This window comes from Capra hircus, chromosome 7 (genome assembly GCF_001704415.2).
Source record: "Capra hircus breed San Clemente chromosome 7, ASM170441v1, whole genome shotgun sequence".
NCBI lineage: Eukaryota > Metazoa > Chordata > Mammalia > Artiodactyla > Bovidae > Capra > Capra hircus.
The window spans coordinates 104,441,614-104,468,993 of record NC_030814.1 but is presented as its reverse complement, the minus strand read 5'-3'; the positions used below and the strand labels follow the sequence as shown (position 1 = coordinate 104,468,993).

The 27,380-nt window shown below is 59.5% G+C and overlaps 2 protein-coding genes and 1 non-coding gene across 4 annotated transcripts; 2 read left to right on the top strand and 1 right to left on the bottom strand.

Annotated features, from left to right (window-relative positions):
* Positions 221-8,153, bottom strand: DDX49 (DEAD-box helicase 49). Of its 2 annotated transcripts, XM_005682100.3 has the most exons (13): positions 7,873-8,153; positions 6,663-6,786; positions 5,942-6,027; positions 5,731-5,852; positions 4,972-5,159; positions 4,690-4,830; positions 3,673-3,748; positions 3,288-3,364; positions 3,025-3,122; positions 1,752-1,826; positions 1,041-1,129; positions 861-932; positions 221-762 (listed from the first exon to the last, which is right to left on the bottom strand). In XM_005682100.3, the coding sequence occupies exons 1-13, from the start codon at positions 7,985-7,987 to the stop codon at positions 574-576; spliced, it is 1,452 nt and encodes a 483-aa protein (XP_005682157.2). In that variant the 5' UTR covers positions 7,988-8,153; the 3' UTR covers positions 221-573. The 2 variants fall into 2 exon arrangements, with proteins under 2 accessions (XP_005682157.2, XP_017906951.1); XM_018051462.1 differs by lacking the exon at positions 1,752-1,826.
* On the top strand, positions 8,269-25,942 carry COPE (coatomer protein complex subunit epsilon). The gene is made up of 10 exons (XM_018051464.1): positions 8,269-8,498; positions 15,290-15,352; positions 16,960-17,060; positions 20,072-20,224; positions 21,351-21,404; positions 21,861-21,942; positions 22,966-23,121; positions 24,304-24,372; positions 25,495-25,569; positions 25,732-25,942. Exons 1-10 carry the CDS (start codon positions 8,373-8,375, stop codon positions 25,777-25,779), a joined length of 927 nt encoding a protein of 308 aa, XP_017906953.1. The 5' UTR covers positions 8,269-8,372; the 3' UTR covers positions 25,780-25,942.
* Positions 10,708-10,780, top strand: TRNAG-CCC. The gene has a single exon. It is a non-coding gene; the product is annotated as a tRNA-Gly (tRNA).

Here is a 27,380-nt window from a genome sequence, read left to right as displayed (position 1 = left end):
TGGTTCCCCATTTTCCAGATGAGGAAACTGAGGCCCATATAAGGGACTTCACCCACCCAAGGTCACTCGGCTGGAATGGTCAACACTACAGTCCAAAGCTTTGGGCCTGGCCCGACAGAAAAGAACTAGTGGGTGGGGTGGCGACATGATGTTCCGGGGGACTTGAGAAGCACAGGCAGCCACACCCTCTTCCCGCTGCCCCTGCTCCCCAGAGTCGGACTGCAGAAGCTAAAAGCCTCATTTATTAAGCACCGCCTGCAAGTGACACACCTTTGCTCATCGCACATCCAGGGTGACCCTGGGCTGGGGTTACTGTGCCCCAGGTGGACCGGGGCCCAACCTCACAGCCAGTGTTCTCGCTTCCTCAGCAGCCCGCCTCTTGGCCAAGGCTCTGAAAAGGGGCCACCAGAGGCTGCAGGGTGGAGGGCTGTGCACTGTACAACGTGTGTGTCAACGGGCTCTGCTGAGGGGCACTGGGCAGGCTGGGAGAGGGTTCTGTCCTCAGGGGAGGGCGCTCCAACCCTCAGCTTGATGAAGGAGTCCCAGGCTGGGCAAGTGGGTGCTGTGCGGAACTCAGGCTGGACCCTGAGCGGGTGCTGGGGACAAGGAGGCCTCAGGCCGGGCCCTGGGTGGGCGCCCCCTGCGGTTAGCCCTGCTGGCCTTTTGCCGCTGCAGTGTCTGCTCCACTTTCTCCTTGAAGCGCCGGTTCTTCTGCTTGATCTTGGCCAGCTCGGCCTTGCGCTTCGCCTCCAGGTCAGGGTCCTGACATGGGCAAGACCAGAAGGTGGCTAAGCTGAGCATCCTCCCTGGGGACCCTTGCACCCTGCCCCTACCACACAGACAGCTCAGCCAGCCCTTACCTTCCCCTCCAGAATCATCTGCTTCCTCTTGTTAATCTCCTTCTTTTCATCGAAGTTGGCTGCCTCCAGTTTCTGGGCAGAGGGGGAAAGAGTAGGAGAAGGGCGGGACCATCACGGGGGTTGCCACCTTCAAGGAAGCACCCTGAGTCCCTGAGGACGAACCCCTTCCCTGACACTCACAATCTCACACTCCCTGCGCACCACGTTGACCTGTGTGAGGATCTGCAGGACCTGGGCTTCCTCCACTGGGAACTCCTCCAGCTTCTTCTCTGTGGGGACAGCAGGGGCCTGGGGTTGAGAGGGGGCAGGGAAGGGCAGGCACCACAGGGAGAAAGGTTCCAACCATGTAGCTCCCCACGCAGCAGGGCGCGCAAGGCCATACAGAGTCATATCAGACAAAGATCAGGCGGGCAGGAGCTAGGTTCAGATTGCTCTCTCTTTCTGGTTGTTAACAACACCATGAATTTGATTAGGAGTTGTCGTTTTTTCTGAAACCAGTGTCCATTAAAGTCAAGATGTTTCTGAATCGCAGGACAGTCTGTGCAGTGGTTGGAGATGCCCCAGAGCTTCTCGGTCCACCCAAGGGGATTTTTAAAAACCTGCCTAGGCCACAGCCCTGGGGCTTCTGACTCATCTGCAGGGACCACCCACACACTCTGGTCTGAGAGACCAAAGTCCTTTCCCGTCAGTTGTGGTTTTCGGCTGCTGGAGGCCATGATGGAGTTTGTGAAGCAACTGAAGCAATTGCTGGGCCAAAGAGACGTCTACGGGGGTTGCGTAGGAAGGAAAATGCAGTTTAAAGCCTCTTCACATGAGCAGACAGGCAGGCACTGACGGAGTGAGTGGATGCCTCACCCGGAGGCACCACCCTCCCCTCCCCGCCCCACTCACTGATCTGCTCCTCGATGGCGTGAACCAGGTGGATGTCATACTGCGTCACCAGCGTGATGGCCTGTCCTTGCCGCCCTGTGGGGACACACCCAGACTGTGTGCTGGAGGCCAGGAGAAGGGGCCGACACAAGCGGGTCCTGACCGCTGGGTGGCTCAGAGCTCCTCTTGATCAAGGAGAACTGTACAGGAGCTCAATGGGTGGAGGAATGAGTGGAAACGAAGGAAGCTTAGAGCGTCACGTCTCAGCCCCCTGCTTGACCTCTGTGTGGCAGGCAGATCTGTCCCAAGGGAGCAGCAGGACTCCAGGGAAAGGCAGCTCTCCTGCCAGCTTGGCCTTAATCAGGGGCTGGCAATGTGGCTGATTTCCCTTTTTGCTGTGGCTGCCAGGGAGCTCAAGCCCAGTTCTGTCAGCAGGAAGCCCAGACAGGCTTCAGCTCCAAAGCCTACATGCCACCTTCTCTGTTCCCAGCTTCCATGAGACAATGCACTAGAACAGCCCTCGGAGCTGACCACGCCTGAGACCCTCAGGGCGGCCCCAAACAGGCGTCACATTCTTGTCACCCATCATTAGACAAGGTGGTAGGGGCCCAGAGACCTGATGTGACTGACCTGAGGCCACAGGGCAGGAAAGAAGGGCCAGTCTGGCCCCAGAAACCACGGCTCTGCCCACTCCAGGTGTGAGAAAATCTCCCGGACTCTGTGCCCCTTCCAGGTGGAGCTGAGGAGCAGACACAAGGCTCCTACCGGGAGCCACAGCAAGTGGTTGAACTTGAACGCTGAATCCCACAGGGCAGCATCTTACCCATCAGGACCCGTACACCTGTTTGCTGCTGGGCTGGACGGCCAGCCCTGATAGGCGAAGGGGGCTCGGGTGAGGCAAGAGGTAGTGGTGGGGAGGGGGTTGTGTGTGCCGTGTCCCCAGGGGACACCTCAGTGCTGCCTGGATCATGTGGAGAAGACACAGCACCCTCACCTATGTCTTTTTGTTTGTTTTGGGGGGATTTTTGGCCGTGGTGTGCGGGATCTTCCCCAACAAGGGATCAAACCCATGCCCCCTGCATGGGAAGCGCAGAGTCTGAAGCACTGGACTGCCAGGGAAGTCCCCGCCCGTGGTTCTGAAAGGAGGATTCCCCTAGCTTGCAAGCACTACCTCTAGTACCTCTCACCTGCAGCCTGTGGCCCTCCCATGCCCCACCAGCTCGTGACTGGCTCTGCGTGCTGTGGGCAGGCAGGAGGCTGGGTGCCCAAAGGCTGCCCTGCCCTGTCCGCTCACCTGCGCGAGCTGTCCGGCCAACTCGGTGGATGTAGATCTTTGGGAGTCCGGGGGTGTTGTGGTTGATGACCACCTGCACAGTGGGAATGTCCAGGCCCCTGGAGGCAAAGGTCAGTCAGCGCCTCTGTCCATGTGGGGAAACCGAGGTTGGGGCTCACCCAGGGTCACTTGGCGGTGAAGCTGGGGCTACCTGAAGCCAGCCTCCCTCTCTGGCCCTTTCGTGGGGGCCACCGTGGGGGAGGGAGCACCCTGGAGCCGCTCACCGGGAGGCCACGTCCGTTGCGATCAGTATCCTGTAGATGCTGGACTTGAACTTGGCCAGGGCGGCGAAGCGTTCTTTCTGTGCCACATTGGGAGAGAATTGGGGTGGGGGGATATCAGGTAGCATCCCAAGAAACGTTTCAGAGTTTATGGTTACTGTGTGAAGCCTGGGGACATGCACAGCAGAGGCCAGGACGGTCTCTGTACTCAAGGGGCTCACAGTCCAGCGAGGGAGATGACCTTGAGGAGGCCAGAATGGGGCAGATAGGGTGGCAGGAAGAGTGTTCCAGGCAGAGGAGAGGGCCTGAGCAAAAGCCCGGGGGCCGGGAGGAGGCCCCAGGGCGAGGCTGGTCGGGGAGGGCTCTGGGCGGCCGCCTGGCACCTCACCTGTTTCATCATGGAATGCAGAGCCACAGTGGGGAAGTTGAACTTGCGTAGCATCATGCATAGGATCTGGCAGGTCCTGGTGGGAAGGACAGGCTGCTGGTCCTGGGAAGGTGCTCTGCCCCCGCCTCCCCGCCCCGAGACCTCTAGCAGCGGCCCTGCATGACTGGGGAAGGAGAAGCAGGGGTGCCACGTCCTGCCTGCTGACCCCTTCCCTGGCCTGAGCCGACAAGAGAGTGCTCTACGTCCAGCCTTTTCTCTCCTGGTAGCCCAAGAAATTCTTGGGGGGCAGTGGTCAGGAGGTCTCCTCCACGTGCTGTGCGCTGCCCTTCTATGCTGGCTCAGGCTAGACCAGCCTACAGCTCCCTGATGCTCTCCCCAAATATGTCAAAGGATTTTGAAATCCCTGGGTCTGTGGAGAGGACAGCCGTGGGGGTGATGTGCTGGGCCTCAGTGAACCCCTGAGACCACAGCGAACTGGCTGCTTCAAGGCCTTCCCAGCTGCTGCAGGGGTATCCTGGGGAGGGCCCAAGGCCCTCAGCTCTTCCAGTTAAGGGCAGGTCTGAAAAAGTGAAAGTGTTAGTCGCTCAGTCTTGTCTGACTCTTTGCAACCCCATGGACTGTAGCCCACCAGGCTCCCCTGTCCATGGAATTCTCCAAGAAAGAATACTGGAGTGGGTTGCCATTCCCTTCTCCAGGGGGTCTTCCAAACTCAGGGATTGAACCTGGGTCTCCTGCACTGCAGATTCTTTACCATCTGAGCCCCCAGGAAAGGGCAGGTCTGAGGACCCCCAAATCCTGGCCCTGTCTTGATGAGGGTGACCTTATTAGCAAACTGCCTGACCTCTCTGAGCCTCCTTGAGTGAATCCTCTGAAACTGTTGGTCGGAGCAGAGGCCCTGGAGTGCCAAGACTAGCCCTGTGCCTGACACCTCCAACCGCAGACCACCTGCTGGACCTCCAAGAGGCGCAGGGGGAGCGACGCCCGGGGGACGGGAGCGGCAGGCCCGCCCATGCTCACTTGCACGTGTTGGTGAAGATGATGATAGACCAGTCCTCATGCTCATCGTGGAAGTTCTGGATCAGGTGGACCAGGTAGGCATCCTTGACCTTCTCAGGCACTAGCAGGTAGCGCTGGTCCAGCTGTTCTACGGTGCGCACCCTGGGCACAGGCAGATTCGTTTCCCCTTCTGTTGAATGAGGTCAATGCCCCCCCCGCCCACGGTCAATGACCTTTGCTGGACACCCCTGCCTCCCGCCTGCCCTGCCCCAGCCCCCCACCAGAAAGTAGCTATGGACTCACGGGGCCTGAGCCTCCCAGAAGAAGGGCTGGTTGGTGGCCAGGCCCTGAAGCTCCCTCAGTGTGTCGGTCAGCGTGGCGCTGAAGAGCAGCGTCTGCCTGCGGGCAGGCACGGCTGCCAGGATGACCTCCAGGTCGACAGTGAAGTCAGTGCAACCCTGCTCCAACAGCCTGTCCGCCTCATCCATCACCTGTAGCATCAGCCGCAGCGGGCATGGGGTGGGGACCCAGGGTGAGGCCACTGTCTGAGGCCTGACCACCACCCGGGGCCCAGCCTGCCTCCTTCATGTGCCTCCTTCCTGGGCTGAGACGTGCACCCTGGAGCGCTCTCCCTCGAGGTCTTGGAGGCCTGCTTTCTTGCCCATCTCAGCTTCAACGTCAACTCCTCAGAGAGGCCCTGCCCTCAGCTAACTTTTTTAGTGTGCGCATGCACGCGTGCTCAGTTGTGGCCAACCCTTTGTAACCCCAAGGACTGTCGACCTCCAGCTCCTCTGTCCACGGGATTCTCCAGGCAAGAATACCGGAGAGGGTTGCCGTTTCCTCCTCCAGGGAAGTCTCCCCACCCAGGGATCGAGCCCGCGCCTCCTGCATTGGCGGGCGGACTCTTTACAACTGAGCCACCTGGGGAGCCCGTCTTCTCTGGTGCAGGCCCCCTTTTGTCGGTCCCCGAGATGTCACTGTCCCCACTCCTAACTTGGTAACGGACGGCCAGCGGGACACACAGTCCCCAAATGGAGGAATCGGGGCCCCGGGCTGACTCACCAGGAAGCGGATCTTCTTTATGCTGAAGGTGTTAGAGCTGCGGAGGTGGTCAGCCAGGCGCCCCGGTGTGGCAATGACTACGTGTGGTTTCCGGGAGAGCTCCAGGGCCTGGGCCACCATGTCTGTGGGTGGAATGCGAGAGGTGGGGCTAGGCAGATGGTCTGAGGCTGCAGCAGTCCCATGCCCAGAGCCTCCTTGGGTCCCGCCATACCCATGCCGCCAACGACGATGCAGTCTTTCAAGCCCAGAGGCTTTCCCAGGACCCGGAACTGCTCTGCGATCTGATAGGCCAGCTCCCTGTGGGCATGAACGGGCCAGCCTGAGTCAGATAGGGGTTTTGTGCCTGCCTCTCACTCCTGTCTCCATCAATAGGGCCTCCTGCTTGCATCTTTCCTGTTCACACACCCTCCATGGCTCCCAGTCCCCTTTGGACAAAGGTTCTGATACCGACCGTTGGAAGCCCATTGTGGCTCCTACCCTCTCAATAGGCTGGGTGCCCGAACAGAGTGTGGCTTGTCCTCGGCCAGCCCCACCCAAACTGGCCTTTCCTCATCCCATGTCCTCAGCAATGGCCTTGACACCACAGTCATCAAAGCCCGAGACCCAAGTGTTAACCCCTCCCCCATCCCGAGGCTGGTCAGTGGCCAAGTCCCCTCCTCTCTGCCTCCAGCTCTGTCCAGGCCTCTCCTCTGGCCATATGCTTACTTCCTGGCCTTCCTGCTTGCCCTGAGTCAAGCCCTGTGCTCAGCACTTTTCACACACCGTCTTGCTAATTCTTCAGCACCTCTAAGGGTTGGGCTAATTTCTGTGCCCATTTTCCACACATAGCAAGTGTATTCAAAGAGGTAAAGGCACGTGCCCAAGAGCACACAGCTAGTTCACTCACCTGAGAGGCGTGTGTGTGTGTGTGTGGGGGGGGGGGTGGGACTCACCTGGTGGGTGTCAGCACGAGGCAGAAAATGCCATAGGGATCCTCAGACAGCTTCTGCAAGATGGGCAGGACAAACGCTGCTGTCTTGCCGCTGCCTGTCTTGGCACAGCCCAGGCAGTCCCGACCTGGGCAGAGAACACTGCAGCGTCACAGGTGCAGACAGGTATTCCATCAGGCACAGTTTACAGCAGCTAACATTTAACGAGCAATGACTATATGCTCAGGTTTCCCTGGTGACTCAGTGGTAGAGAATCCACCTGCCAGCGCAGGAGACATAGGTTCCATCCCTGGGTCGGGAAGATCCTCTGGAGAAGGAAATGGCAACCCGCTCAAATACTCTTGCCTGGGAAACCCCATGGACAGAGGAGCCCGACGGGGTACAGTGCACGGGATCACAAAAGACTCAGGCATGACTTAGCAACTTAACAACAATGACGAGAACTATATGCTCAGTAGCAGCCTGTGCCCTTCCTGTTGAAGACATTATGACAACTTTCCATTTAGAGTAATTGACACATTTAAGGAGAGTGAGGCCATCATCGTCCCCATTTAACAGAAGGGGAAACCGGGTCAAAGGTTTGCCCAGGACATACAGCCTGGACTGGAACCCACATCCATTTGACCTGAGATACTTGCTACTAACCACAATTTCATTTTGACTCCTTCCCTGGGATCAGAGCTTGGGAAACTCAGAATGTCCTCCTCAGTCCAGAATGCCCTCCCCCAACCTGAATCCTATTTTCCCTACTGACTCTTCATCCCTACTTAATGCCTTAACTTGTCACATCCTAGGCTTCCTGAAGGCATCTCTTTAATGGCAAAACTGGGCTGGACCAAAGGGGTGGAGAGAAGAGCAGTCTAGGGACCAGAGTCCTGGATTTACCAATAGTCTTGACAACCTCAATTACCATTTGTAAAATGAAGATAGTAAAGCAAGTTCTACCTAATTTTCCCAGTACTATCTATTAGTTATTCATCAAATCCTCCCAGTGATGATGCTACGAAAGTTTCAGAGATTATATCACTTGTGCAGGCGAGTCAGTCGTACAGCCTAAACGCCAACATTACCTAGTCGTCCTCCGGAACTCAGGATCGCCCGGAAGGCCCAGGGCTGCCCCTTGCCTCACGGGACCCGCGTGGGAAAAGCTGAGAGAAGGCAGGAGAAGCGACAGTAGCGGGGAAGCCTCCTGGAAAGGCCAAGCCACACTCACCCTCCAGGATGGCGGGGATGCAGCCCAGCTGCACAGGCGTGGGCTGCTTCAAACCCATCTGCCGACACTGTTCCACGAGCCACGAAGACAGCCCGAGCTCCGCGAAGCCTGCCATCCTCGCAGCCGGGTCAGTGCGAGCGCTCGTGTGAACGGTGCTTCCGGCGCGTGTCGATGACGTCAGAAAGCGTTACCGTGCACTGGATCTGCCTCCGGCTTGGTCCCACCCTCTCCAACTCGCAGTTCAAAGCCTCGACCTCATCCTTACCCTGTTTTCCCGGAATCCCGCGGGGGTCTCAGCCTCGAGTTAAACTACAGTTCCCAAGATGCCCTACGAGACGCACTTGCGTCTCCCGCCCCTCTGTTCCCCTTTACGAGTCTTCTATTGGCTCCTCTCCAGGGAGGAGCCAGTAAACTACATTTTCCGGCGTGCCCGTAGGCGGCCGCCTCCTTCCGGCCGACGTGTCTTTTAGGAAGGGGAGAGAGAGAGAGAGGGCAGCGGTATGGCTCCTCCGGCTCCTGTCCCGGCTTCTGGCGGCTCCGGGGAGGTGGACGAGCTGTTCGACGTGAAGAACGCCTTCTACATCGGCAGCTACCAGCAGTGCATCAACGAGGCGCAGCGGGTGAAGGTGCGGCGGCTCCGGGGCTGGGAGACGCTGGGGGCGGAGCCGGAAGAGGCTTCCTGGTGGCCGCGGGTCGGACTCTGATTTTAAAAACCCTACCTTTTCTCCTAGCGCCGTTTCACCCCCGACATCTCTTCACAGCGCGGTGAGGAATTGTCTTTGTCCCTTGACAAAACTCAAAGCAGTACCATTTCGTGATAATTCTAACTTTAACCGCTCACTCTGCACCTTAGGAGGCGTTTGAATAAGAGATTCATGCTTCTATAGTAATAGTAACAAATATAATACTACGCTGCGGTAATAATAGTAATAACAATAATAGTTCTCATTTGTTTCCGCCATGCCCTCAATACCCCTAAAGTAGAGACTATTATTTATCCTCATTTTACAGGTGAGAGAACAAGGAGGCTCAAGAGAGAGATGACTTCTCGCCTGTTACCCTGCCCCACTAGCCGGTTTATTTCTCCCCAGACTTGCTCATTCATTTATTCCTCACTGATCATCTGTATGGGCCAGGCCGTGTATCCGTGCTAGGCTCAAAGCTGTGACAAAATAGATAAAACTATCTTTCTTGGAAACCTCAGCTCCCAAGGGAGGCAGATAAACAATAAGAAAGTAAATAAACTACCAGGGGCATCCCTGGTGGTCCAGCGGTTAAGCCTTGGCATTTCCACTACAGGGGGGCCATGGTTCCAACCCTGGTTGGGGAAGTTCCCAATGCCACGCCAAATGCAAATACAAATAAATAAAAGTAAGTCATTTAAAAGGTGTCAGGAAGTGGTGTGATGGAGAGTGGTGGGAGGGAGCCTGCCTGAGAGCTAGAACCTGCAGCTGGAAAGGCCCAGGTAGTGAGTGGGTGACAGGAGAAGGGGCAGCCGGGACTGCTAGCAGCACCTTTTTGGGAAGGAGATGGATGGTACTGTGTCACTTTGAGAGTGAGCTATTGGAGACTTTTAAAAAATTATTATTTTGTATATTTATTTTTGGCTGTGTGGGGTCTTCATTGCTGCGCAGGCTTCTCTCCAGCTGCGGAGCGCAGGGACTGCTCCTCACATGAGCTTCTCACTGCGGTGGCTTCTCTTACTGCAGAGCACGGGTTCTGCGTTTAAGGGCTTCAGTAGTTGGGGCTTGCAGGCTCTAGAGTGCTGGCCCAGGGGTCGTGGCACATGGGTTCCGTTCCTCCGAAGCATGTGGAATCTTCCTTGACTCATCACTGGCAGGCAGACTCCCTCCCAACCACTGGACCACCAGGAAATCCCGAGGATTTTTAAGAGCCGTAAATGGGACAGGGTCTTTGCCTGGCCTCATGGTCTAGTGTCCTGAAGAGAGTAAACAAGTAAAGAACCGAGTGAATACATAATTACAACTTGAGCCCTGCAGGGATAGGAGATAGAAAGTACTGATCACATACTGGGAGGGTGGGCCGCTGCTTCATGTGGGAGTGATCAAATCAGACCAAGCTTCTGTGACTGTCATCTAACCCTGTGACCAAACCTTGAGAAGGCTCTCACTTCATAGGTGAGAGTCCCAAAGGTGCTGAGGCAGGGGTGAGCTCTGTGTAGTCAAGGCCTAAGAGGCTGGGGTTGCAGAAGTGGGGTGAGCACAGTGGGAGAGATGAAGATTGAAGTGCGCAGAGTGAGAGGCAGGGCCTGGGGGCAGGGGTGGGCACAGCAAGGGTTTGGAGATTATTCCGAAGGTGTGGGAGGCCGTAGGAGCACCATGCAAGGGAGTGGCAGACATCTTCGCAGAGGCGGCTGGGGGTTGGAGAAGTTTGGATTCTGAAGTGGAGAAGGCTTGCTTTCCCTTTTGGCCCTTGGCAGTGAGCCCCACATCCCTGCGTGTCATCTGTGGCACGGAGGGTAAAACCTCAGGCTTCAGTAAGAGGTTCCGATTCGTTGAAACGCCATTTGCGTGATTGTATTAGTTTTCCATTGTCAGTGTGACAAAGGACAGCTCAAGGCAACACACGTTTACTATCTTGCAGCTTCTATAGGTCAGAAGTCCAACCCTGCTCTCACTAAGCTAAAATCAAGGTATCGGCGGCCCAGCTGTGTTCTTTCTGGAGATTCTGGGGAAGAGCCACCTTCCTTACTCATTGAAGTTGCTGCTTCTTGGCCAGGGGCCACCCTTAGCTCCTGGAGGCTTCCAGATGCCTCTATCCAGCCCTCAACTTCCCATACCACCCTTCCATCTCAGAATCAGCCATGGGGGGACTTTTCTGGTGGTCCAGTGGTTAAGACTCTGTGCTCCCAATGCAGCGGGCCCAGGTTCGATTCCTGGTCAGGGAACTGGATCCCACATGCTGCAATGAAGATCTCCTGTGCCACAACTAACATCTGGTGCAGCCAAATAAATTGAAAAAGAGAAAAAAAAGATCCAGGCATGGGGGTTCTTGGAGTCTTGCAAGTTTCCCCTTCCCCTTCGTTCCTTTTGTCTAAAAGTCCTCTGCTTTTAAGGGGTTCTGTATTGGACTGGACCCTCCCAGATAACCCAGCATGGTCTCCCCATGTTCAGGTCCATAATCTTAATCGCACCTGTGAAGTCCCTTTTGTGACGTAAGGAAAGCTGTCCCAAGGGCTGCCGTGGGCATCTCTCAGGGCCTTATTGCGCTCGGCGTCACAGTTGCTAACGCGCCTCCCTGCCGGGTAAAGCAGACCACAGGAGGGTTCAGACAGGCCTGGCTGCCTCAGGTTCTGGCTCTTCTGCATGCTCTCTGCAGCCAGGGCTGTCACGGCACCCCCCTGAGCCTTGCTTTCCCCTCCTGTCGGACGGGAGCCATGACTTTCATCTCAGTAGGGCCCCGCGAGGTTCTGCGTCATACTCAGCGATCCACCTTCTGTCTTCTGTTGCGTGTCTGTTCTGTTTATGTGATAGCAATGTGTTCTTTGAGTCTTACTGTGTCTTAATATGCAGATTTTACCTCCCTGCTGAAGGCAGCAGCGCGACCTGCTGTATGCAGAGAGCTGTGGAAAGCCAAGGAAGCCAGATCAGCTGTTAGATCACTGTTGGAGGCAAGGCTGTGGCGCAGCCTCTGAGCTGGGCCTGGGTACCCTCTTCTGCAACATGGTAAAGATGCACTGGCACCAAACCAAGAGGTCCCCCTGCCACGGCCGGAAGAACGGGAGCTCCCTCCCTGCTGAGCCCTTTGGCCTGTGCTAATTCTGGTCCACAGGCCACCTGAACCCTCCTCGGCAGCCCGTGTTGGGTTAAATGGTGTCCCTGATGAGATGCATCCACTCGGAACCTGTGACCGTGACTCATTTGGAAGAGGGTCTTTGCACACTGCCAGGTGGTGCCTGGTAAAGAATCCGCCTGCCGACATGGGAGACACAGGAGATGAGGTTCAATCCCCGGGTCAGGAAGATCGCCTGGAGGAGAAAATGGCAACCCCCTCCAGTATTCTTGCCTGGGAAGTTCCGTGGACAGAAGATTCTGGCAGGCTACATCCATGGGGTCACAAAGAGTCACACACTTCTGAGCAAACATGCATGGAGTTGTAATCCAGTGAAGGATCTCTGGATGAGATTAGCCAGGGTTTAGGATCAGCCCTAGACAAACCTAGACAGCGTATTAAAAAGCAGAGATGTCACTTTGCCAACAAAGGTACCTATAGTCAGAGATATGGTTTTTCTAGTAGTCATGTATGGATATGAGTGTAGGACCATAAAGAAAGCTGAGTTACTGAAGCATTGATGCTTTCAAATTGTGGTGCTGGAGAAGACTCTTGAGAGTCCCTTGGATTGCAAGGAAATCAAACCAGTCAATCCTAAAGGAAATCAACCCTGAATATTCATTGGAAGGACTGATGCTAAAGCTGAAACTCCAGTACTTTGGCCACCTGATGTGAAGAGCCAACTCACCGGAAAAGACCCTGATGCTGGGAAAGATTGAGTGCAAAAGGAGAAGGGGACGACAGGATGAGATGGTTGGATGGCATCACCAACTCAACGGACGTGAGTTTGAGCAAAATCATGAGATAGTGAAGGATAGGGAAGCCTGGCGTGCTGCAGTCCATGGGGTCACAAAGAGTCGGACATGGCTGAGCAACTAAACAGCAACTAAATCCAATGACTGGTGTCCTTCTAAGAAGAAGGCAGAGAGAGCCTTGAGGCAGACAGAAAAAGTGGTGGCAGAGGTTGGGGTGATGCAGCCGCCAGCCAAGGATGAGGCAAAGGCGGGTCCTCTCGGCCTGTGGGAGGAGCCCAGCTCTGCTGGCACCTTGATCTCAGACCTCTGGCCTCCAGAACCACAAGAGAACAAGTTTCTGTTCTGAACCCCGCCTGAGGCGGTGGTTGGTTATAGCAACTTCAGACAGGCACCCCCAGAGGTGGCCCCAGGTGGAGCCCCTGGTATGTTGCAATGCTGGCATCGTCACGATGTCTGTTTCCCTGCTTGTCGGCCGTTTCTTGAGTGCCCACAAGATGGCAGGCACCGCACAGGTGTTAAGGGTGAATCAGCTAAGAAAGCCTCCAGGAGCTGATGGTCTAGTGTGGTCGGGTGACACTGATGGCCCGTCAGAGGATGGGATGTGGTCCCCTTCCCCAACCCCATCCCTGGCCTCCCTGGACAGTTAGCCTGGCTCTCAGGCCTGGCTGCACCTCTGAGCTGTTTGCAGGCAGTTTGATGTCACTGGTGGATGTGAGCCTCCTGGCTTTTCTGATCTTTGAGCTCCCAGCTGGTGCTGATGAGCCGTCAGGACTAGGCACCAGGGCTCTCCCCTGGTGACACGCTTCATGGTTCCTGGGGTTCCCTGGTCTGTACGCCTGTCTTCGTTCTTATGCCTCCCAGAAGCTCTTCTCTTTGGCTGCTTGGGAAAGTCCTGAGGTCTGCGTGTGGGGTCTCACTGACCCCCCATCAGCCATTCTGCAGGGTCGGTGGTGTGCCTGTTTGACGCAGAGGGCAGCTGAGGCTCAGGGTGGCCTCTGGTCCCCTGGTCCCTCGCAGGGCATCTCACTGTGTCCATGGATACCAAGAGCCAAGAGCCAACATTTGTCTCTTTCTTTTTTTGAAGAAAATAATCTTACTTATTTTATTTTTGGCTGTCCTGGGTCTTCGTTGCTGCACGCAGGCTTTCTCTAGTTGCGGTGAACGAGGGTATTCAGTGTGGGGCCCTCACTGCAGCAGCCTCTCTGAGAGCTCGGGCTCTAGAGCTGGGGCTTCAGTAGCTGTGGCACACAGGCTTAGTGGCCTTGCAGCATGTGGCTATTCCCGGATCAGGGATTGGACCCGTGTCTCCTGCATTGGCGGGTGGATTCTTTACCACTGAGCCGCCAGAGAAGCCCCTTGTCTGTCTCTCTTTTTATACTGAAGGTGGTGTGGGGACCCCAGCTGGGTTGGCCTCACCAGTGTCCAGCTTTGAGGGTCCTTTGAGAGTCACTTCTTTAGGAGACACTGTGTTCCAAGTCCTGGCCAGATCCCGGCTGGCCACCGTGGCTGGAGCAAGCTGCCTAGACCCCATGGTGAAGCTGGCTGGAGTCCAGCTGGGGCCAGGAGCCAGGCTTCTTGTTTGCAGTCTCCGGTGGCCTGAGAGGAGGACATGTCCGCCGCCCTCACACCCTGAGGCTGGGAAGAAGGCCCGGGCTCTTGGAGTCTGGTTCTCAGCCTCGGGGAGGGCAGTCCTGGCAAGCTCCCACTGGTGGGGCTCCAGGCCATTGTTCCCCAGCTCGGGCAGCTTGGCAGGCCGTTCTCTCTGCTGGTCCCCAGGCCCCGTGGTTTGGAGTGGCGGCTCCAAGGTGGCCAGGCCCACTTGCCCGGTCACTTTGCTCTCCCGGCCCCCGCGTGGCCTGTCCCAGCACCCCCGCACCCTCTGGGCTGAGTTGCTCTGTGCCTGCCCACCCCAGGCACCGTGGGGCCTCCAGGAAGTCGGCCAGCACTCCAGGGCATGGTCCAAGGCTGTTCCCCCGAGGAAGGGCCCCTCCCGTGCCCGCAGCCGCACAGGGGCCCTCTTCAGGGTGCTGCAGGGAGCTCTGCATGAGCTCGCCTTACAGCTGCTTCTGGGTTCTGTGCGGTGACTGGGCTGACTGAACGTGGCCTGTGGACCTCGTCCCCATGGACATGGCGGTCCCCAAGGACTCCCCCCGCCTGGCTAGACCCCAGCATCGCTGTGCTGGGGCAGCCAAGCTGAGCTCTTCCAGAAAGGTCTTCTGAGTGAGGCGAATCTTCGTCTCTCCTGTTTGTCACTTTTAAAGAGCGTTTTGAAATCAAAGCAGCATGGAAGGATCCGCTGCAGACAGTAAAGTCCCCTTTGCATGTCCCCCACCAGGTCCCATCCCTTCTCCAGCATCAGCCATCCATCTCCAGATGGGAGTCTTCCCAGGCCTGCTTTCCGGGCTTGCACAGACTTAGGCATCAGTGCACGCCCGACCCCACTGCAGGCGTCCTCGGACCACCTGGACTGTTGGGCTGCTTCCATTTTGGTCCGCTGCACCTCGGGTCCTTCCCCATCGGCACGAGCAGCCCAGTGTCCCGTGGTCGGAAGCGTGGCTCCTGCCCCGGCCCCTTCTGTATGGCTGGGGCCGTTTCAGCACTGTTAGTGTCCCCGTCCCTCACCCAGCTGGATGCGGGTGACAGTCGAGCCTCCTTTCCCAGGGGGATGTCCTGGGGGCACAGAATGGGGTGCCCAGCATGCTGCGTGCCGTCCGTGGCGGCTGCTCGCCTGTGGCCGAAGGTCCTAAGGCGGCAGAGAGCCAGGGCGGGGACTAGGGCCCAGACTCCTGGGAAGGCTGCCTGTGGCTGGCCTCTGTGGGGCTGCTGGCCGCACGGCCCCCGCGAGTCCTGACCTGCCTTTGCTTCCGCAGCCATCCAGCCCGGAGCGAGATGTGGAGCGGGATGTCTTCCTGTACAGAGCGTACCTGGCCCAGGTGAGCGTGGGCCCTTGACCATGACTGCCGGTGTCCTGGGACAGGAGAGTCAGGAGCAGAGTGTCGGCGGGGGCAGGAGCCACGCAGCCGGTGTGGCCGCTGCAAGTCAGTGACCGCGTCAGCGAGGCCCTGCAGCACCAGCTCAGGAGACCTGTGTTGGGATTTCTTGTTTGTTTGTGTTTTTTTTCACTTATTCAGTAGATTTTACTTGTTCGGCGTGGTACTGGGTTTACAGATAACCAAGCAGATGATAAAAAGAATTCCAAATCCCCAGCCCCACCCCACAGGCATTTTCTCTCGCTAACAGTTTGGGTTCGTGGGGTGCTTTTGTTAGAGCTGATGCACTGGTATTGATGCTGTCATTAACTAGAGCTGGCAGGTTAGATGCTACAGGTAGAGCTTTGAAAGCTCCGTTGCATGCTGTGCTCAGTCCTGCCCAACTCCTTGTGACCCTGTGGGCTGTAGTCCGCCAGGCTCGTCTGTCCATGGGATTTTCCAGGCGAGAGTACTAGAGGGGGAGCCATTTCCTGCTCCACGGCCTTCCCAGCCAGGGACGGAACCCACGTCTCTTGGTGTCTCCTGCATTGGCAGGCGGGTTCTTTTACCTGGGTCTTAAAAAGCAGCATTCCCCTGGGACATAATGCAGTGAGAGTTCATCCCCCTGTTGTATAGACAACCCAGACTCTGCAGAGAGGATTGCACTGTGCCCGCTGTGTTCCCACCCCAGGCCCACAGCACGGGTGTGGCCGCCAGCCTCGTCCCCTTAGAGCAGCGGGGAGAGGGCAGGCCTGGGCTGCTGTGTGGGGGACACATGGCTCCACAGGTGCCCCCACCTCGCGTCAGGCCTCAGGTGGCTTCCCAGGTCTGTTTGCATCTTTCCCTCTATGGAGCATTCTAGACCCTGAGGGGACCTCCCGCTGTGGCCCAGATGCTCCTCCCCGCCACCTCCCACCTCCAGGGTATGTGTGCCCCCCGTCAGAGTAGGGTGCCCCAGTGCACTGCAGAGTCTCCTCAGATGTGTTCTTGTCTGCATGTGTCTTTAAAGATAAACACAGGTAGGGCTCCCCCGGGGGCCCAGTGGTTAAGGCTCTGTGGCTTCCATGCAGGGGTCACGGGTTTGACCCCTGGTCGGAGAACTAAGGCCCCACATACCGTATGGCAAGGCCAAAAAATTCTTTTTTAATAAATTTTTAAAAATTAAACGTGAAGACGCGTAGAAGGCAATGAACACACTGAAACTGCCTGGAAAGGAACAGGGAAATGGGTCCCTGATGCCGGTTTCCCTTCGCAGTGACCTCCCTGCTGGGTGTCTGGGTGGGGCGAAGCACGTGCCCAGATTCCCTGACCCTGTGACCCCCTCCCCTTCACCACCTGGGGCTGTACAGTGACCGGCCAGGGTCTGCAGCTGGAGCAGCGGGCAGTGTGGCTAACGGGGGATGCTGTGGTGGCTCCCGAGGGCCAAGGGGCGTCCCTGGGAGCAGCAGGTACTGGGGCTTCACCAGGGCGATACTGGCACCAAGCAGCCCTTGTATGTTCCTGGGGTCTGGGACACAGAAACTGCACCGGGAGGTCGGGCAGGGCTGACAGCGTCCGTGTCCTGCCCACAGAGGAAGTACGGTGTGGTGCTGGATGAGATCAAGCCCTCCTCTGCCCCCGAGCTGCAGGCCGTGCGCATGTTGGCGGAGTACCTGGCCAGCGACAGCCGGCGGTGAGGCTGGGGCGCTGTGGGCGGGCCTGGGCGGGCAGGGGGTGTCTGGTGGGCATCCCTGCTGTGCCCTCTCGCCTCGCTGAGCCTTGGTTCCCCTCACCCGCACAGCGGGGGCAGTGAGGGGCCCTGCTTCCAGGAGGTCTCTGCGGGGGCGGGGGGCCAGAGGTGGGGACTGCACAGCCTGGTTGCCCAGAGAGCCCCCGGGACCCGCGGCGGGGACCCTCCCCACCTTCCGCTGCTGCTCACCTGAGTTGCGGGGAGGCGCTGGCGGCTGCGCTGCCTGTCATCCATCTCTGCAGACGGGTGGGAGGGCGGACACCGCGGCCTCACTCTGAGCTGCATGTCCGCCTCGTGCCGCTGATCAGCTGTCATCAGACTCCGTCAGGTGGTGGCCGGGAGAGGCGAGGGTCAGGGCTGTAGGGACCCGGAAGCGCTGGGTCTTCCAGGACCAGGCCTGCCTGTTCTCTGCTGCCCGGCGTGGGGTCTGAGACCGCTCACGGTCCGGCCCTTCTGGCTTCAGGTGGCTCCTGCGCAGGCAGGTCTTGGGCTGGGATGCTCACCCAGGTGCCTGTGAGCTCAGCCTCTGGCTGGGAACTGTGTGGCCCTGCCTCACCTGTGCGTGGAGCACCAGCCTGATGCAGCAGGCTTTGTGGTCCCCTGCACCTCGGTGTCCCCCACCCCCGGAAATGGACTGCTCACAAAGCCCCCTGGGATTTCAGAGGTGAAACACTCCCCAGAGGGTGGCTGGGCTAGAAGGCGGGGCAGCACAGCGCATGACAGGGAGATGCTCTGCTCTGTGAGCCGATCCCAGCTGCCCGTCCCAGCTCCGGGGCCTCGCTCACAGCACTGTGATGCCTCGGGGAGTCTCAGGGGCTCCTCTCCTGAATGCTGCCCTGTGGAGCTTGTTAGACCAGGATGTGGGCCTGACCTCATCGATACTATGCCTCCCTCGCGGGCTGCTGCAGCCCTCTGTGGGTCCCAAGTGTGGATGTCTCCTGTGACCCCCACTTCTGCTCTTCATGGAGGGCAGCGCCCCGTGCGCAACCTCCTTTGATCTGGCTGCTTGGTCCATAAAGAGACCTGAGGGGTTTCTTCAAAGAGGCTTAAGCAGTGGCAGCTGAATGGGGACCCCCAAAAGCTGTGAACCTGACCTCGTTGGAAACGGGCTCTCTGCAGATGTAAGTGGTTAAAGACCTTGAGCTCATCTTGGATGTAAGGTAGGCCCTAAATCCAGTGACGGGTGTCTTCAGAAGAGGGGGAGAGAAGACGCAGGCAGAGATCTGGACAGAAGGACTGCCGCAGCTCCGAGAGCCGGGGGGAGGCGGCCCCGGACACGCTGTCCCTTGGAGCCCTGCAGAAGAAACCAGTCCTGCCAACACCTTAAAAAAAAATGACTCGGCTGCACTGAGTCTCAGTTGCCACAGGCAGGATCTTTGACCCTCACTGCAGCATCTTCAGTTGCGGCAGGCGACATCTTAGCTGTGGTCCTTGGGGTCTAGTTCCCTGATCAGGGATTGAACCAGGGCCCCCTGCGTTGGGGGCATAGAGTTTTAGCCACTAGACCACAGGGAAGTCCCCTGCCAACACCTTGTTCAGCTGCTGGCTTCTAGAACTGTGAGAGAATACATCTGTCATTTCACTGTTTCCTGGTACCTGGTGCTTTGTGATGACCCAGGACAGTTAAGACAGGCGCCCTCTCTGCACCTCACTAGCCTGGGTGATGAGCCCTTTGAGAAGGGGAAGGAGCTCCGCGGCTGCTGCGAGCATTACAGAAAAGAACCCCCAGGAGGCCCAGGGCATGGAGCTGGTGCTCAGAAAAGCAGAGGTGCTCACAGTGCGTCCGTCCTGACAGTGAGACTGCCCGGCAGGCAGGTGGTGGAGGAAGCGCCAGAGCCCACGGGATAGCCGCAGCACCTTCCAGTAACAGCGTGCGCCGCTGACAGGAGGACGGGGCAGGCCGCGTGTTCACCGCCGGTGCGCCGGGAAGCAGGCAGAAGCTTTGTGAAGTGGCCTTGGGGCGGCGCATGTCAGCCCCGTGGGGTCGCTGCACAGTCGCGCCGCATGCGTGGCGGGCAGCACACGCAGCTGTGAAGTCACGTGTCAGGCCCCTCTCTGGTGGGCGCGGGGAGGCTGACCCGTCCCTGGCCTCCAGGGACCCTGGGGTACACCACCCTCAGCAGCCCACATGAGACATAGGCGTTTGCTGAGACGGCATCGGTCCCGAGCCGCGGCGTTTGTCCAGTAGTGATACAGGGCCCTTCTCTCGTTAATTGCTCAGCAGCCCTTTGAAACAAGAATCCCAACTCCTCGATTCAGTTAAGCAGTTCATTTCTGGTGTAATGTGACGTGTGGGTGCACCCATCTGGTCCTCAGGCCAGCCTGGACCCCGGCCTGGTGCCAGCACCCAAGCCCCAGCCCAGCACACCACCCACCTGTCGGAAGCAGTCAGGCTGGGGAGCCAGGAACAGCCACCTTGGCTGCCGGGCATCCTCCCACACAGCCACCCTCAGGACCCAGGCCCAGTGCTGACCTAGGTAGATCTGGCCCCTCTGCTGAGACCACCAGCCTCCAGGGGAAGCTGGTGGCGGCATGAGGTTGAGGTGCCCCTCTGCAGCCTCACGTCCCTGCAGCGGGAGGTGCCCCTGGCAAAGCCAGCCCACCCCTCTGCATTGGGGTGGTGTGGACACCTCAGCCCTTGAGCACTGATGCCGGGGGAGCATGGGGCCTGGGTGGTCATCTGTGGGCAGGGCCAGGCACGACCCTTCCTGCACCGCATCTCCCCACGAGGCCTGGCGCACCTGATCCCACTTCTGGCCTCGGTTTCCCTGTCTGTGTGAAGGCTGAGAAGTGCCTGATGAGGTGGGGAGACTGGCACCCAGAGGGGCTTGGCGCAGACAGCTGGGCCCATCCTGCCCACTGCTGCTCTGTGCCTGCGGGGGCCTGTCTGTTCCCCCTGGGGGTGCGGCCACCTCCTGCCCCTGCCTTGGGCCATGAGCAGCTGTGTCTCACAGGGACGCAATTGTGGCCGAGCTGGACCGGGAGATGAGCCGGAGCGTGGATGTGACCAACACCACTTTCCTGCTCATGGCCGCTTCCATCTACTTCTACGACCAGAACCCAGACGCAGCCCTGCGCACCCTTCACCAGGGGGACAGCCTGGAGTGGTGAGTGCCTATCCTACACGGGGGTTTGCGGGGGTGCTGTCTGAGAGGCAGCTCAGAGCCTCATCAGCCGTTGTCATAGGAACGGCGAGGGGGGCTGCTTGGAAAGTGGGCCTGGGGTGGGGCTCAGGCCTCTCGTTCCAGCTCCAGCTCTTGTTCCCAGTCCCAGAGACGCTCTCTTCCGCACGGCTGGGCTGCTGCTCTGAGGACAAGGCACCCTCTGCTGAAAAGCGTCTGTTCCCAGCAGCAGAGCTGAAAGCACCTTTGTCTCTGCCCGAGGCCTCTGTGCCCGCCCTCCCTCCATGAAGCCTTGTGCTCCTCTGTCCAGGGCCCTGGCCTGTCCACCTCTTCCTTGGGCCCTCAGCACCCTCCGCTGTGGCCAGCCCTCGGGCACTGCAGGCCTGGGCCCTGGAGCCCCCAGCCCAGGAGGCGGCTCTGGGCTGTGCTGTGACCCTCGCTCTGGCCAGGGCTCCACAAGTGCTCTGGTTTCTGCCTTCCCCTTGTTAGTCTTCCTTCTCGCCCGCTTATATCCCACCTCAATCCCAAGGGGGGTTTGCAGTTGGCCTGGTACAGGGCTGAGGTGACAGTGGATCCGCAAATGTTTCTCATGCCCCTCCCCGGACTCTCCTGGGCACTGGGTCATGTCCTGGCAGGAAAGCTCTGGAACAAGAGGCCACAGTAGTGATCGGGTCCCAGCTGTCTAGGCCTGAGAAGGGGTGGTGGGTGTGATGCTGAAGGCAAGGACCACGTGCTTCCCTGTAGCACTTCATCCGGGAGCACTGGGGAGGGACTGTGTTTGGAAAGAGGAGGGGGGTGCAAACCTGGTGGCTGGCCACGGGGTGGGCAGGGAGTGGGCCGCAGGGCTGGGGACCCCGTGGAGCTCTCGGCCTGATCCTGCTCCACAGAGGCACAGGGCCTGGGAAGCGATGGGGCGCTGGTTGCGGCGAGCAGTGCCCACAGAGTTTGATTCTACCAGGCTGATGGTCAGCCTCAGTTTTCCCCTCTGCAAAGTGGGACTGGTGGCCCGAGCACTAACAGGAAGTTTCGGGAAGGTGGTGCTTACAGAGTGAGCTCCCAGTGGGAGGGTACGGTGGGGCGAGGGTTCACGGACCACACGCCTTTCCTGCAGCATGGCCATGACAGTGCAGATCCTGCTGAAGCTTGACCGCCTGGACCTCGCCCGGTAAGCCCGTCCCCGCCGGGGCTGCTGGGTGACGGCCTGTGCCTGGGGGTGGGAGGGGGGGCTATCTTAGCAAAGGCCAGGCTGTGCTGGGACCCTGAATTCTCCAGAAACCGGGCCTGTCTTCAGTGGGGACCACCCCGAGCACGCCCCCCCCGGCTCAGATCATCAGCAACCCGAATGTTTCTCTGTGTAGTACGTTCTGGTCCACGGGGGTGGTGGCACCACTGGTTACCTGCCTGGCCCTGCACGGTGCTGCCTGGGACGAGGGGCGTTGCTGCTGGTGCCTCAGCTTCCTTCCGTGAGGCCAGCAGCAGGGCCCGGCCTGCAGGGTGGGGGTAGGCTTCAGGCGTGTGCGGCCGCAGGGGCTGCCAAGGCCTTGTGAGCAAGGAACTCGGGCAGGGGTGGGGGACAGCGGCCGGGCCCTGCAGCCACTGGGCACCTCTCCTCCGCCCCCAGGAAGGAGCTGAAGAAGATGCAGGACCAGGACGAGGACGCTACGCTCACCCAGCTGGCCACCGCCTGGGCCAGCCTGGCTGCGGTGAGCCCCTGCCCAGCCTGGGTGGGAGCACGGGGGCAGGAGCAGCTGGGCTTCACGGACACCCCAGGCCTCGTACTTTTTTGGGGGCCAGTCTCCTGGAAGAGCCCAGAACATTTTCCCCATCACTCAGCCTTGACCCCTTCTGGCTTCCTATAGCCCAGTAGCTTGGCCAGAGCCAGGGTGAACCGACGGGGGCTCGGAACTAGACTCGGCGTGCCTGTTCCTGCAGGCACTCCCACTCCCACCCGGGTGCGGGGTGCCAGCCTGGCAGCACACCCTCCTCTGGGGCCTGGCCCCAGGCTCGGCTGCTGCTCAGCTTGCTCTCCAGGCTCCTGGCACAAAGCTGGGGCCCGAGTCCTCCCTCGCGTACTCCCTCCTCGAGCCCAGCCCTGCTACCCCCACATGCCTGGGCACCCCTCTCCTGGCAGCAGCCCCATTTCTGTCTTGGGCTTTTAACTTCCTTTCTCTGAGTTCACGCTCTTGTCCAGGCTTTTTAAAACGTGCTCCTTGTCTGTGTGCATCTGCACGTCGTTTTGCACGGCTGAGGCCTCACCCCGTAGGATCCATTCAGTGCAGGGGACACACCCCAACAGTCCTCTCTGTAGCCTTGCATTTGTTCACAAGTGCACCTCCGTGTCAGGCTCCCCTGCCAGCGTGACACTGTGTTTCTACCAGGCAGACAGAACCTGCTATTCAGAATGCGGGCGGGCGGGCTCAGGACCGACCATGGAACAGAGGCTGGTGGGCCGTGTGTCCCAGCCCAGACCTTGGCCCAGCTGCCAGTGCGTTGATTCCTCTTCTCGAAGCTGAGCCTTTCAAGTTCATAAACTGAGGACTTGAGGGAGCCGAGTTTGAGGGGTCTGGACACTGCCTCGGCCCCTTCGCAGCACAGGCTGCTCAAGGGCCTCTGTGTGGAAGGGGGCGGCATCCCCAGGGTGCCTGCCCTGAGATCCGTCCAGGAGGGAGCAGGCTGGGGCAGGGCAGCAGGGTGACAAGGCGGTGATGTCCCAACTGTCCCCGCAGGGAGGTGAGAAGCTCCAGGACGCCTACTACATCTTCCAGGAGATGGCCGACAAGTGTTCGCCGACCCTGCTGCTGCTCAACGGGCAGGCAGCCTGCCACATGGCGCAGGGCCGCTGGGAGGCCGCTGAGGGCGTGCTGCAGGAGGCGCTGGACAAGGTAGGGGCAGGCCCAGCCCCACCCCAGAAACAGGTGCGGCAGGGGCCCCACGCCGGCCTGCTGGCCAGGTGGGGATTCTCACGCTGACTCAGCTAAAAGTCGGGATTGTGAACCGCAGTCCTCATTCTGACTTCTCTTGAAAATGGGAGGATCCCGTCAGCCCAGGCCTGAGCTAAGCAGACTCATGCCTCGTCTTCTCACTGATGCCGCCGCTGCCTGGCCTGGGCCCTTTCAGGGTGATGACCCCTGACCTGGATCTGTGCTTGAGAGAGACCCCTACTGTTGGCTGCTGAGGAGCGAGCACAGCACACACACGTGTCTCCTGTGCCCGTGCTCGCCGAGCGGAGGCCCTGAGCGTGCCGCCCGCGGGGGCTGGGGGCCGCCGTAGTGGCCTGCCTTCTGACCGAAAGCTGAGGCGGTTTTTGATACAATGAGAAACTGACGCCAGTGGGCAGCCCCTCCCTCTTCACCTCTGTGAGGGGCCAGGCTGTCACGGCAGGCCATTGGCCACGCAGAGACAGGCCAAAGGGCGGTGGTGGGGTCATCAGGCTGCGCGTGTGGAGCTGTGCCCTGTGCCAGCCCGCGGCCAGGGTCCACACGGCCCCTTGAGCCTGCCACACCCCGGGCAGCATGTCCCTGCCTCGCCCCCCCATCAGGGCCTTCGGGCTGGGGTTCCCGGCCAAGGCAGCGGCCGAGCCCATTCCCAGGATTCCCTGGGCTTCGGCGCCCAGTGTGGGCGGGTGAGGGGAGGTCAGCTGCTTGGAGGTTCTGGTAATTTCCTGCAGTTTCCTGTCAGGTCCCCTGGGGAGTGGGCGGGCCCTACCCCACGGTCTCAGGCCTCACGGCTGCAGTGGGAGGACCAGCTCGCTGGGCTGCGATACATTGAGGCTCCCTTGGCCTAGACTCTGTCACCTTAAGATTTGTGATAAATAAATAGGCCTCTTGGAAACTGCAGCAAGCGGAGTCTCTGTGTCAGTCTGGCCTGTTCAGGAAGCACCAAGCCCCTGGGGAAAGTAGCTGGTGTGGGGAAGCAGAAGGGAAGGCTCCAAGCTCACCACCTGGCCAAGCATCCAGTCACGGGGCACACTGCATCTCGTAGCCCTAGCCCTGTCTGAGTTGGGGGTGAGTGGGCCAATCCAGTGGCCTGGAAAAGCTGACCCTGCCCGTCCCCTTTGTTGCCAGGACAGCAGCCACCCTGAGACGCTCATCAACCTCGTCGTCCTGTCCCAACACCTGGGCAAGCCTCCTGAGGTAGGCCCCTCCCCACCCCCAGCCAGGTGCAGCACCTGGGCAGGCCTCCTGAGGTAGGACCCTCCCCATCCCCAGCAGGTGCAGCAGGGTTTTCTGGTCCTCGCAATGCCAGCCTGGTGTGGGCAGGGGTCTCCAGCGAGGCTCCAGCTCCACAGGGCGCTTGAGGTCACGGAGTCTGAACTTCAAGGCTAGCCTGGGGTTGGGGCAGGAACCTGCTCCCCATGCGTGGATGCGGCTGTGGTTGACCTTGGGAAGTTGGTGGTACAGTCACTCCCCCAGGGCCCCCACCCTGCCCGGAGCTCTGAGAGTCCTCTGGACATGTGAGCTGAGGCTCAGGGCTCGCAGGGTGGGAGCCAGCCTATGTCACCTCACAGTCAGGAGCAGGCAACAGGACAGAGAAATGGGGCCCAGGGGAGCCATCCCGGTGAGCCTGTCTCGTCTGAGGGTGCAGGGGAAGGATGCGGGGCACTGCCCATTAGGTGCCAGGCCCAGGCGGCCAGGGGCCCGCCACCCCAGAGCTTCATGGGGGTCTGTCCCCAGTGCCTACGGAAGGGCCCACTGGCAGCCTCAGGGCTGGGGTGGTGTGGGACAGATAGGACAGCGCCCCCACTCAGCACAGAGACACCCCCAGACTACCAGTCTGGAAGAAGCAGAGCTGCACAGACGCCCACAGCCCTGTATGTCAGGACTGGGCCCAGGGGTAGGGCCAGGCTGGGTGCGAGGCTCTGTCGTGGCCCCAGTTCCCATCCCCAGGCCTCTGAGGTGTCTCCATACAGTGCGCCCAGAACAAACCCATCTCGTTTCCCACCCCCATCCCCCAACCTGCCTGCCATCTACTCTGCCTGGCCCCCTGCCTCTCCCTGGGCCTGGGTCCCCACCCAGCCCACATCCCTGAACCTGGGGCATCCCTTCAATCACGTGCAAGTACAGGCTCCTGGCCCCACCCTCCAGGGTCCCCTCTAATTCATCATGATTCCGGGGTGTTGGGTGATGGAAAAACTTTGGGGAATTGGGGCTCTTGCTTGGGTCTGGCTGGGTGGCCCTTGTTTCATCCCATTCTGCTTTCCAGGTCAGAGCCAACGTGGGGTCCCCATGTTTAGCTAACCTTGCCTGCTCCCACAGGTGACAAACCGCTACCTGTCCCAGCTGAAGGACGCCCACAGGTCCCACCCCTTCATCAAGGAGTACCAGGCCAAGGTGAGCCCTTGTGGGTGGCCCAGCTCTGTGCCCCAGACCCCGCAGGCTCTACTAGGCAAGGTGGGCGCTCGGGGCCTGGCTCACAGGTTCTCCCGGTTCTCTGTCTCTCTGTACCGCTCCCCCCCCCCGCCCCTACCCCCGCACCCCCAATTCGCATCGAAGGAGAGCGACTTTGACCGGCTGGTGCTGCAGTATGCCCCCAGCGCCTGAGGCCTGCCCCAGACGCACTTCGGAGGACCTGTGGGAACGCGAGGCCAGGGCTCTGCTGCCCTCTCCGCCGGGCACTTGCCCTTTGGTTAGAAGTACAGGCTGGAAGCCCAGCCCAGCCTGCCGTTTTTCAATAAATGTCTCCCTTCCAGGAATTCCCATCCAATCCGTGCTTGCTCCAGCCACTTTGAAGGGGCATATAGGAGGGACCCCTGGTGACCAAACAGCTACCCCCACACTCAGTTGGCATCCAGAGAAGCTGAGGCACAGGGAGGTCACAGCCATCACAAGGGGTACCAGGATTTAAACGCAGCACCTTTGGGGGTCTGGAGGTGGTGAGGGTGCCGGAAGTACTCAGGCCTCAGCTCAGTTAAGTGGGGAGGGGCCGTGCCAGGTCCTCATAGGAGTAAACATCACCCTGCCGCCCCGGCCCCTGCTCCTCACTGCCGTGTGGTGAGTCAGGACAGGCCCGCCATGATGGGGGCGTGGGTGCCAGAGCAACGCTGTGGCCGAAACACCGAGCTCCCTGCCCAGAAAGATGAGTGCCTAGTGAGCGCCCCTTGTTAAGTAGAAGCTGGACAATAGAGGGAGGGGGAGTGGCCGGGGCCTCTGGGATGAGGTCACTGCGGAGCTGTGTCCGCCTGAACAAGAAGGATCAGTCAGCCCAGGTTCTGGGGGGCTGAGCCTCCTGTGCAAAGTTCCTGGAGCCGCACTAGAGTCAACAGGCCAGATGGGGCTTTGTCTCTGGGCCCTTGCCTGGGGAGGGAGAGAAAGAAGATACTTGGCTTCCCCGAGCCTGGCCTCATCTGCCTCGGAGGTGGCCTTTGACTGCCAAGGCAGGACAGAGAGCAAGGGACCCCCGGCCCCTCCCCTCCAGGTCAGCAGGGGATTGAGGTGGCAGAGGCCTTCCGGGGCAGGGGCGTCGTCAGTCGGGGGCAGTAGTGTGTACGAGGGTGAGGGCTGGGGTCAGCTCCCTGGGGAAGAGGAGGCCTGCCCTTTCAGGAAGGGCAGGGTACAGGTCCCTTTCTTGGGACTTCAGCAGCTCCCCTCAGAGCCCTCGGTGCCTGGGAGCTCTGGTTCCCAGCTGCCAGCGCCAGGAGCCCCCTTCCGTTTCTGCTCTGCACCCACCCGTTGGCAGCCTCCTATCTGGGCCGTGCCAAAATGAAACTTGAGACTGGGCTGGGGCTGGTGTGGGGGGCAGCTCTCCCCTTACTGATGGGTGCCATAGTGACCAGATAGTGCCTGGAGGGGTGGGGGCAGAGATGGATGGTTGGGATGGTGCAGGGCTGCCCGACTGGACTTATGGAGGCATGTCCAGCAGCCTGGGACCCCTTAGCTCCCCTCAGCTTGCCAGGCCGGCTATGGAATTGGGTATCTTTAATGGACAGAATTCTTGCCCACACGGAGAGCACATTAAAAAATAGGAGGAGGCAGAGCAGGACAAATGTTGACACGTGCCACGGAGAAGGCTGATGGGGCAGGGGGATCCGGGAGGTGCAACGACCAGGTGACGTTGTAGGTAAAGCCTGAAGGGGAAGGAAGAGCCCTGCCAATACCTGAGGAAGCAGCCAGTGCAAGGGCCCTGGGGGAGGACTGCTTGTGGA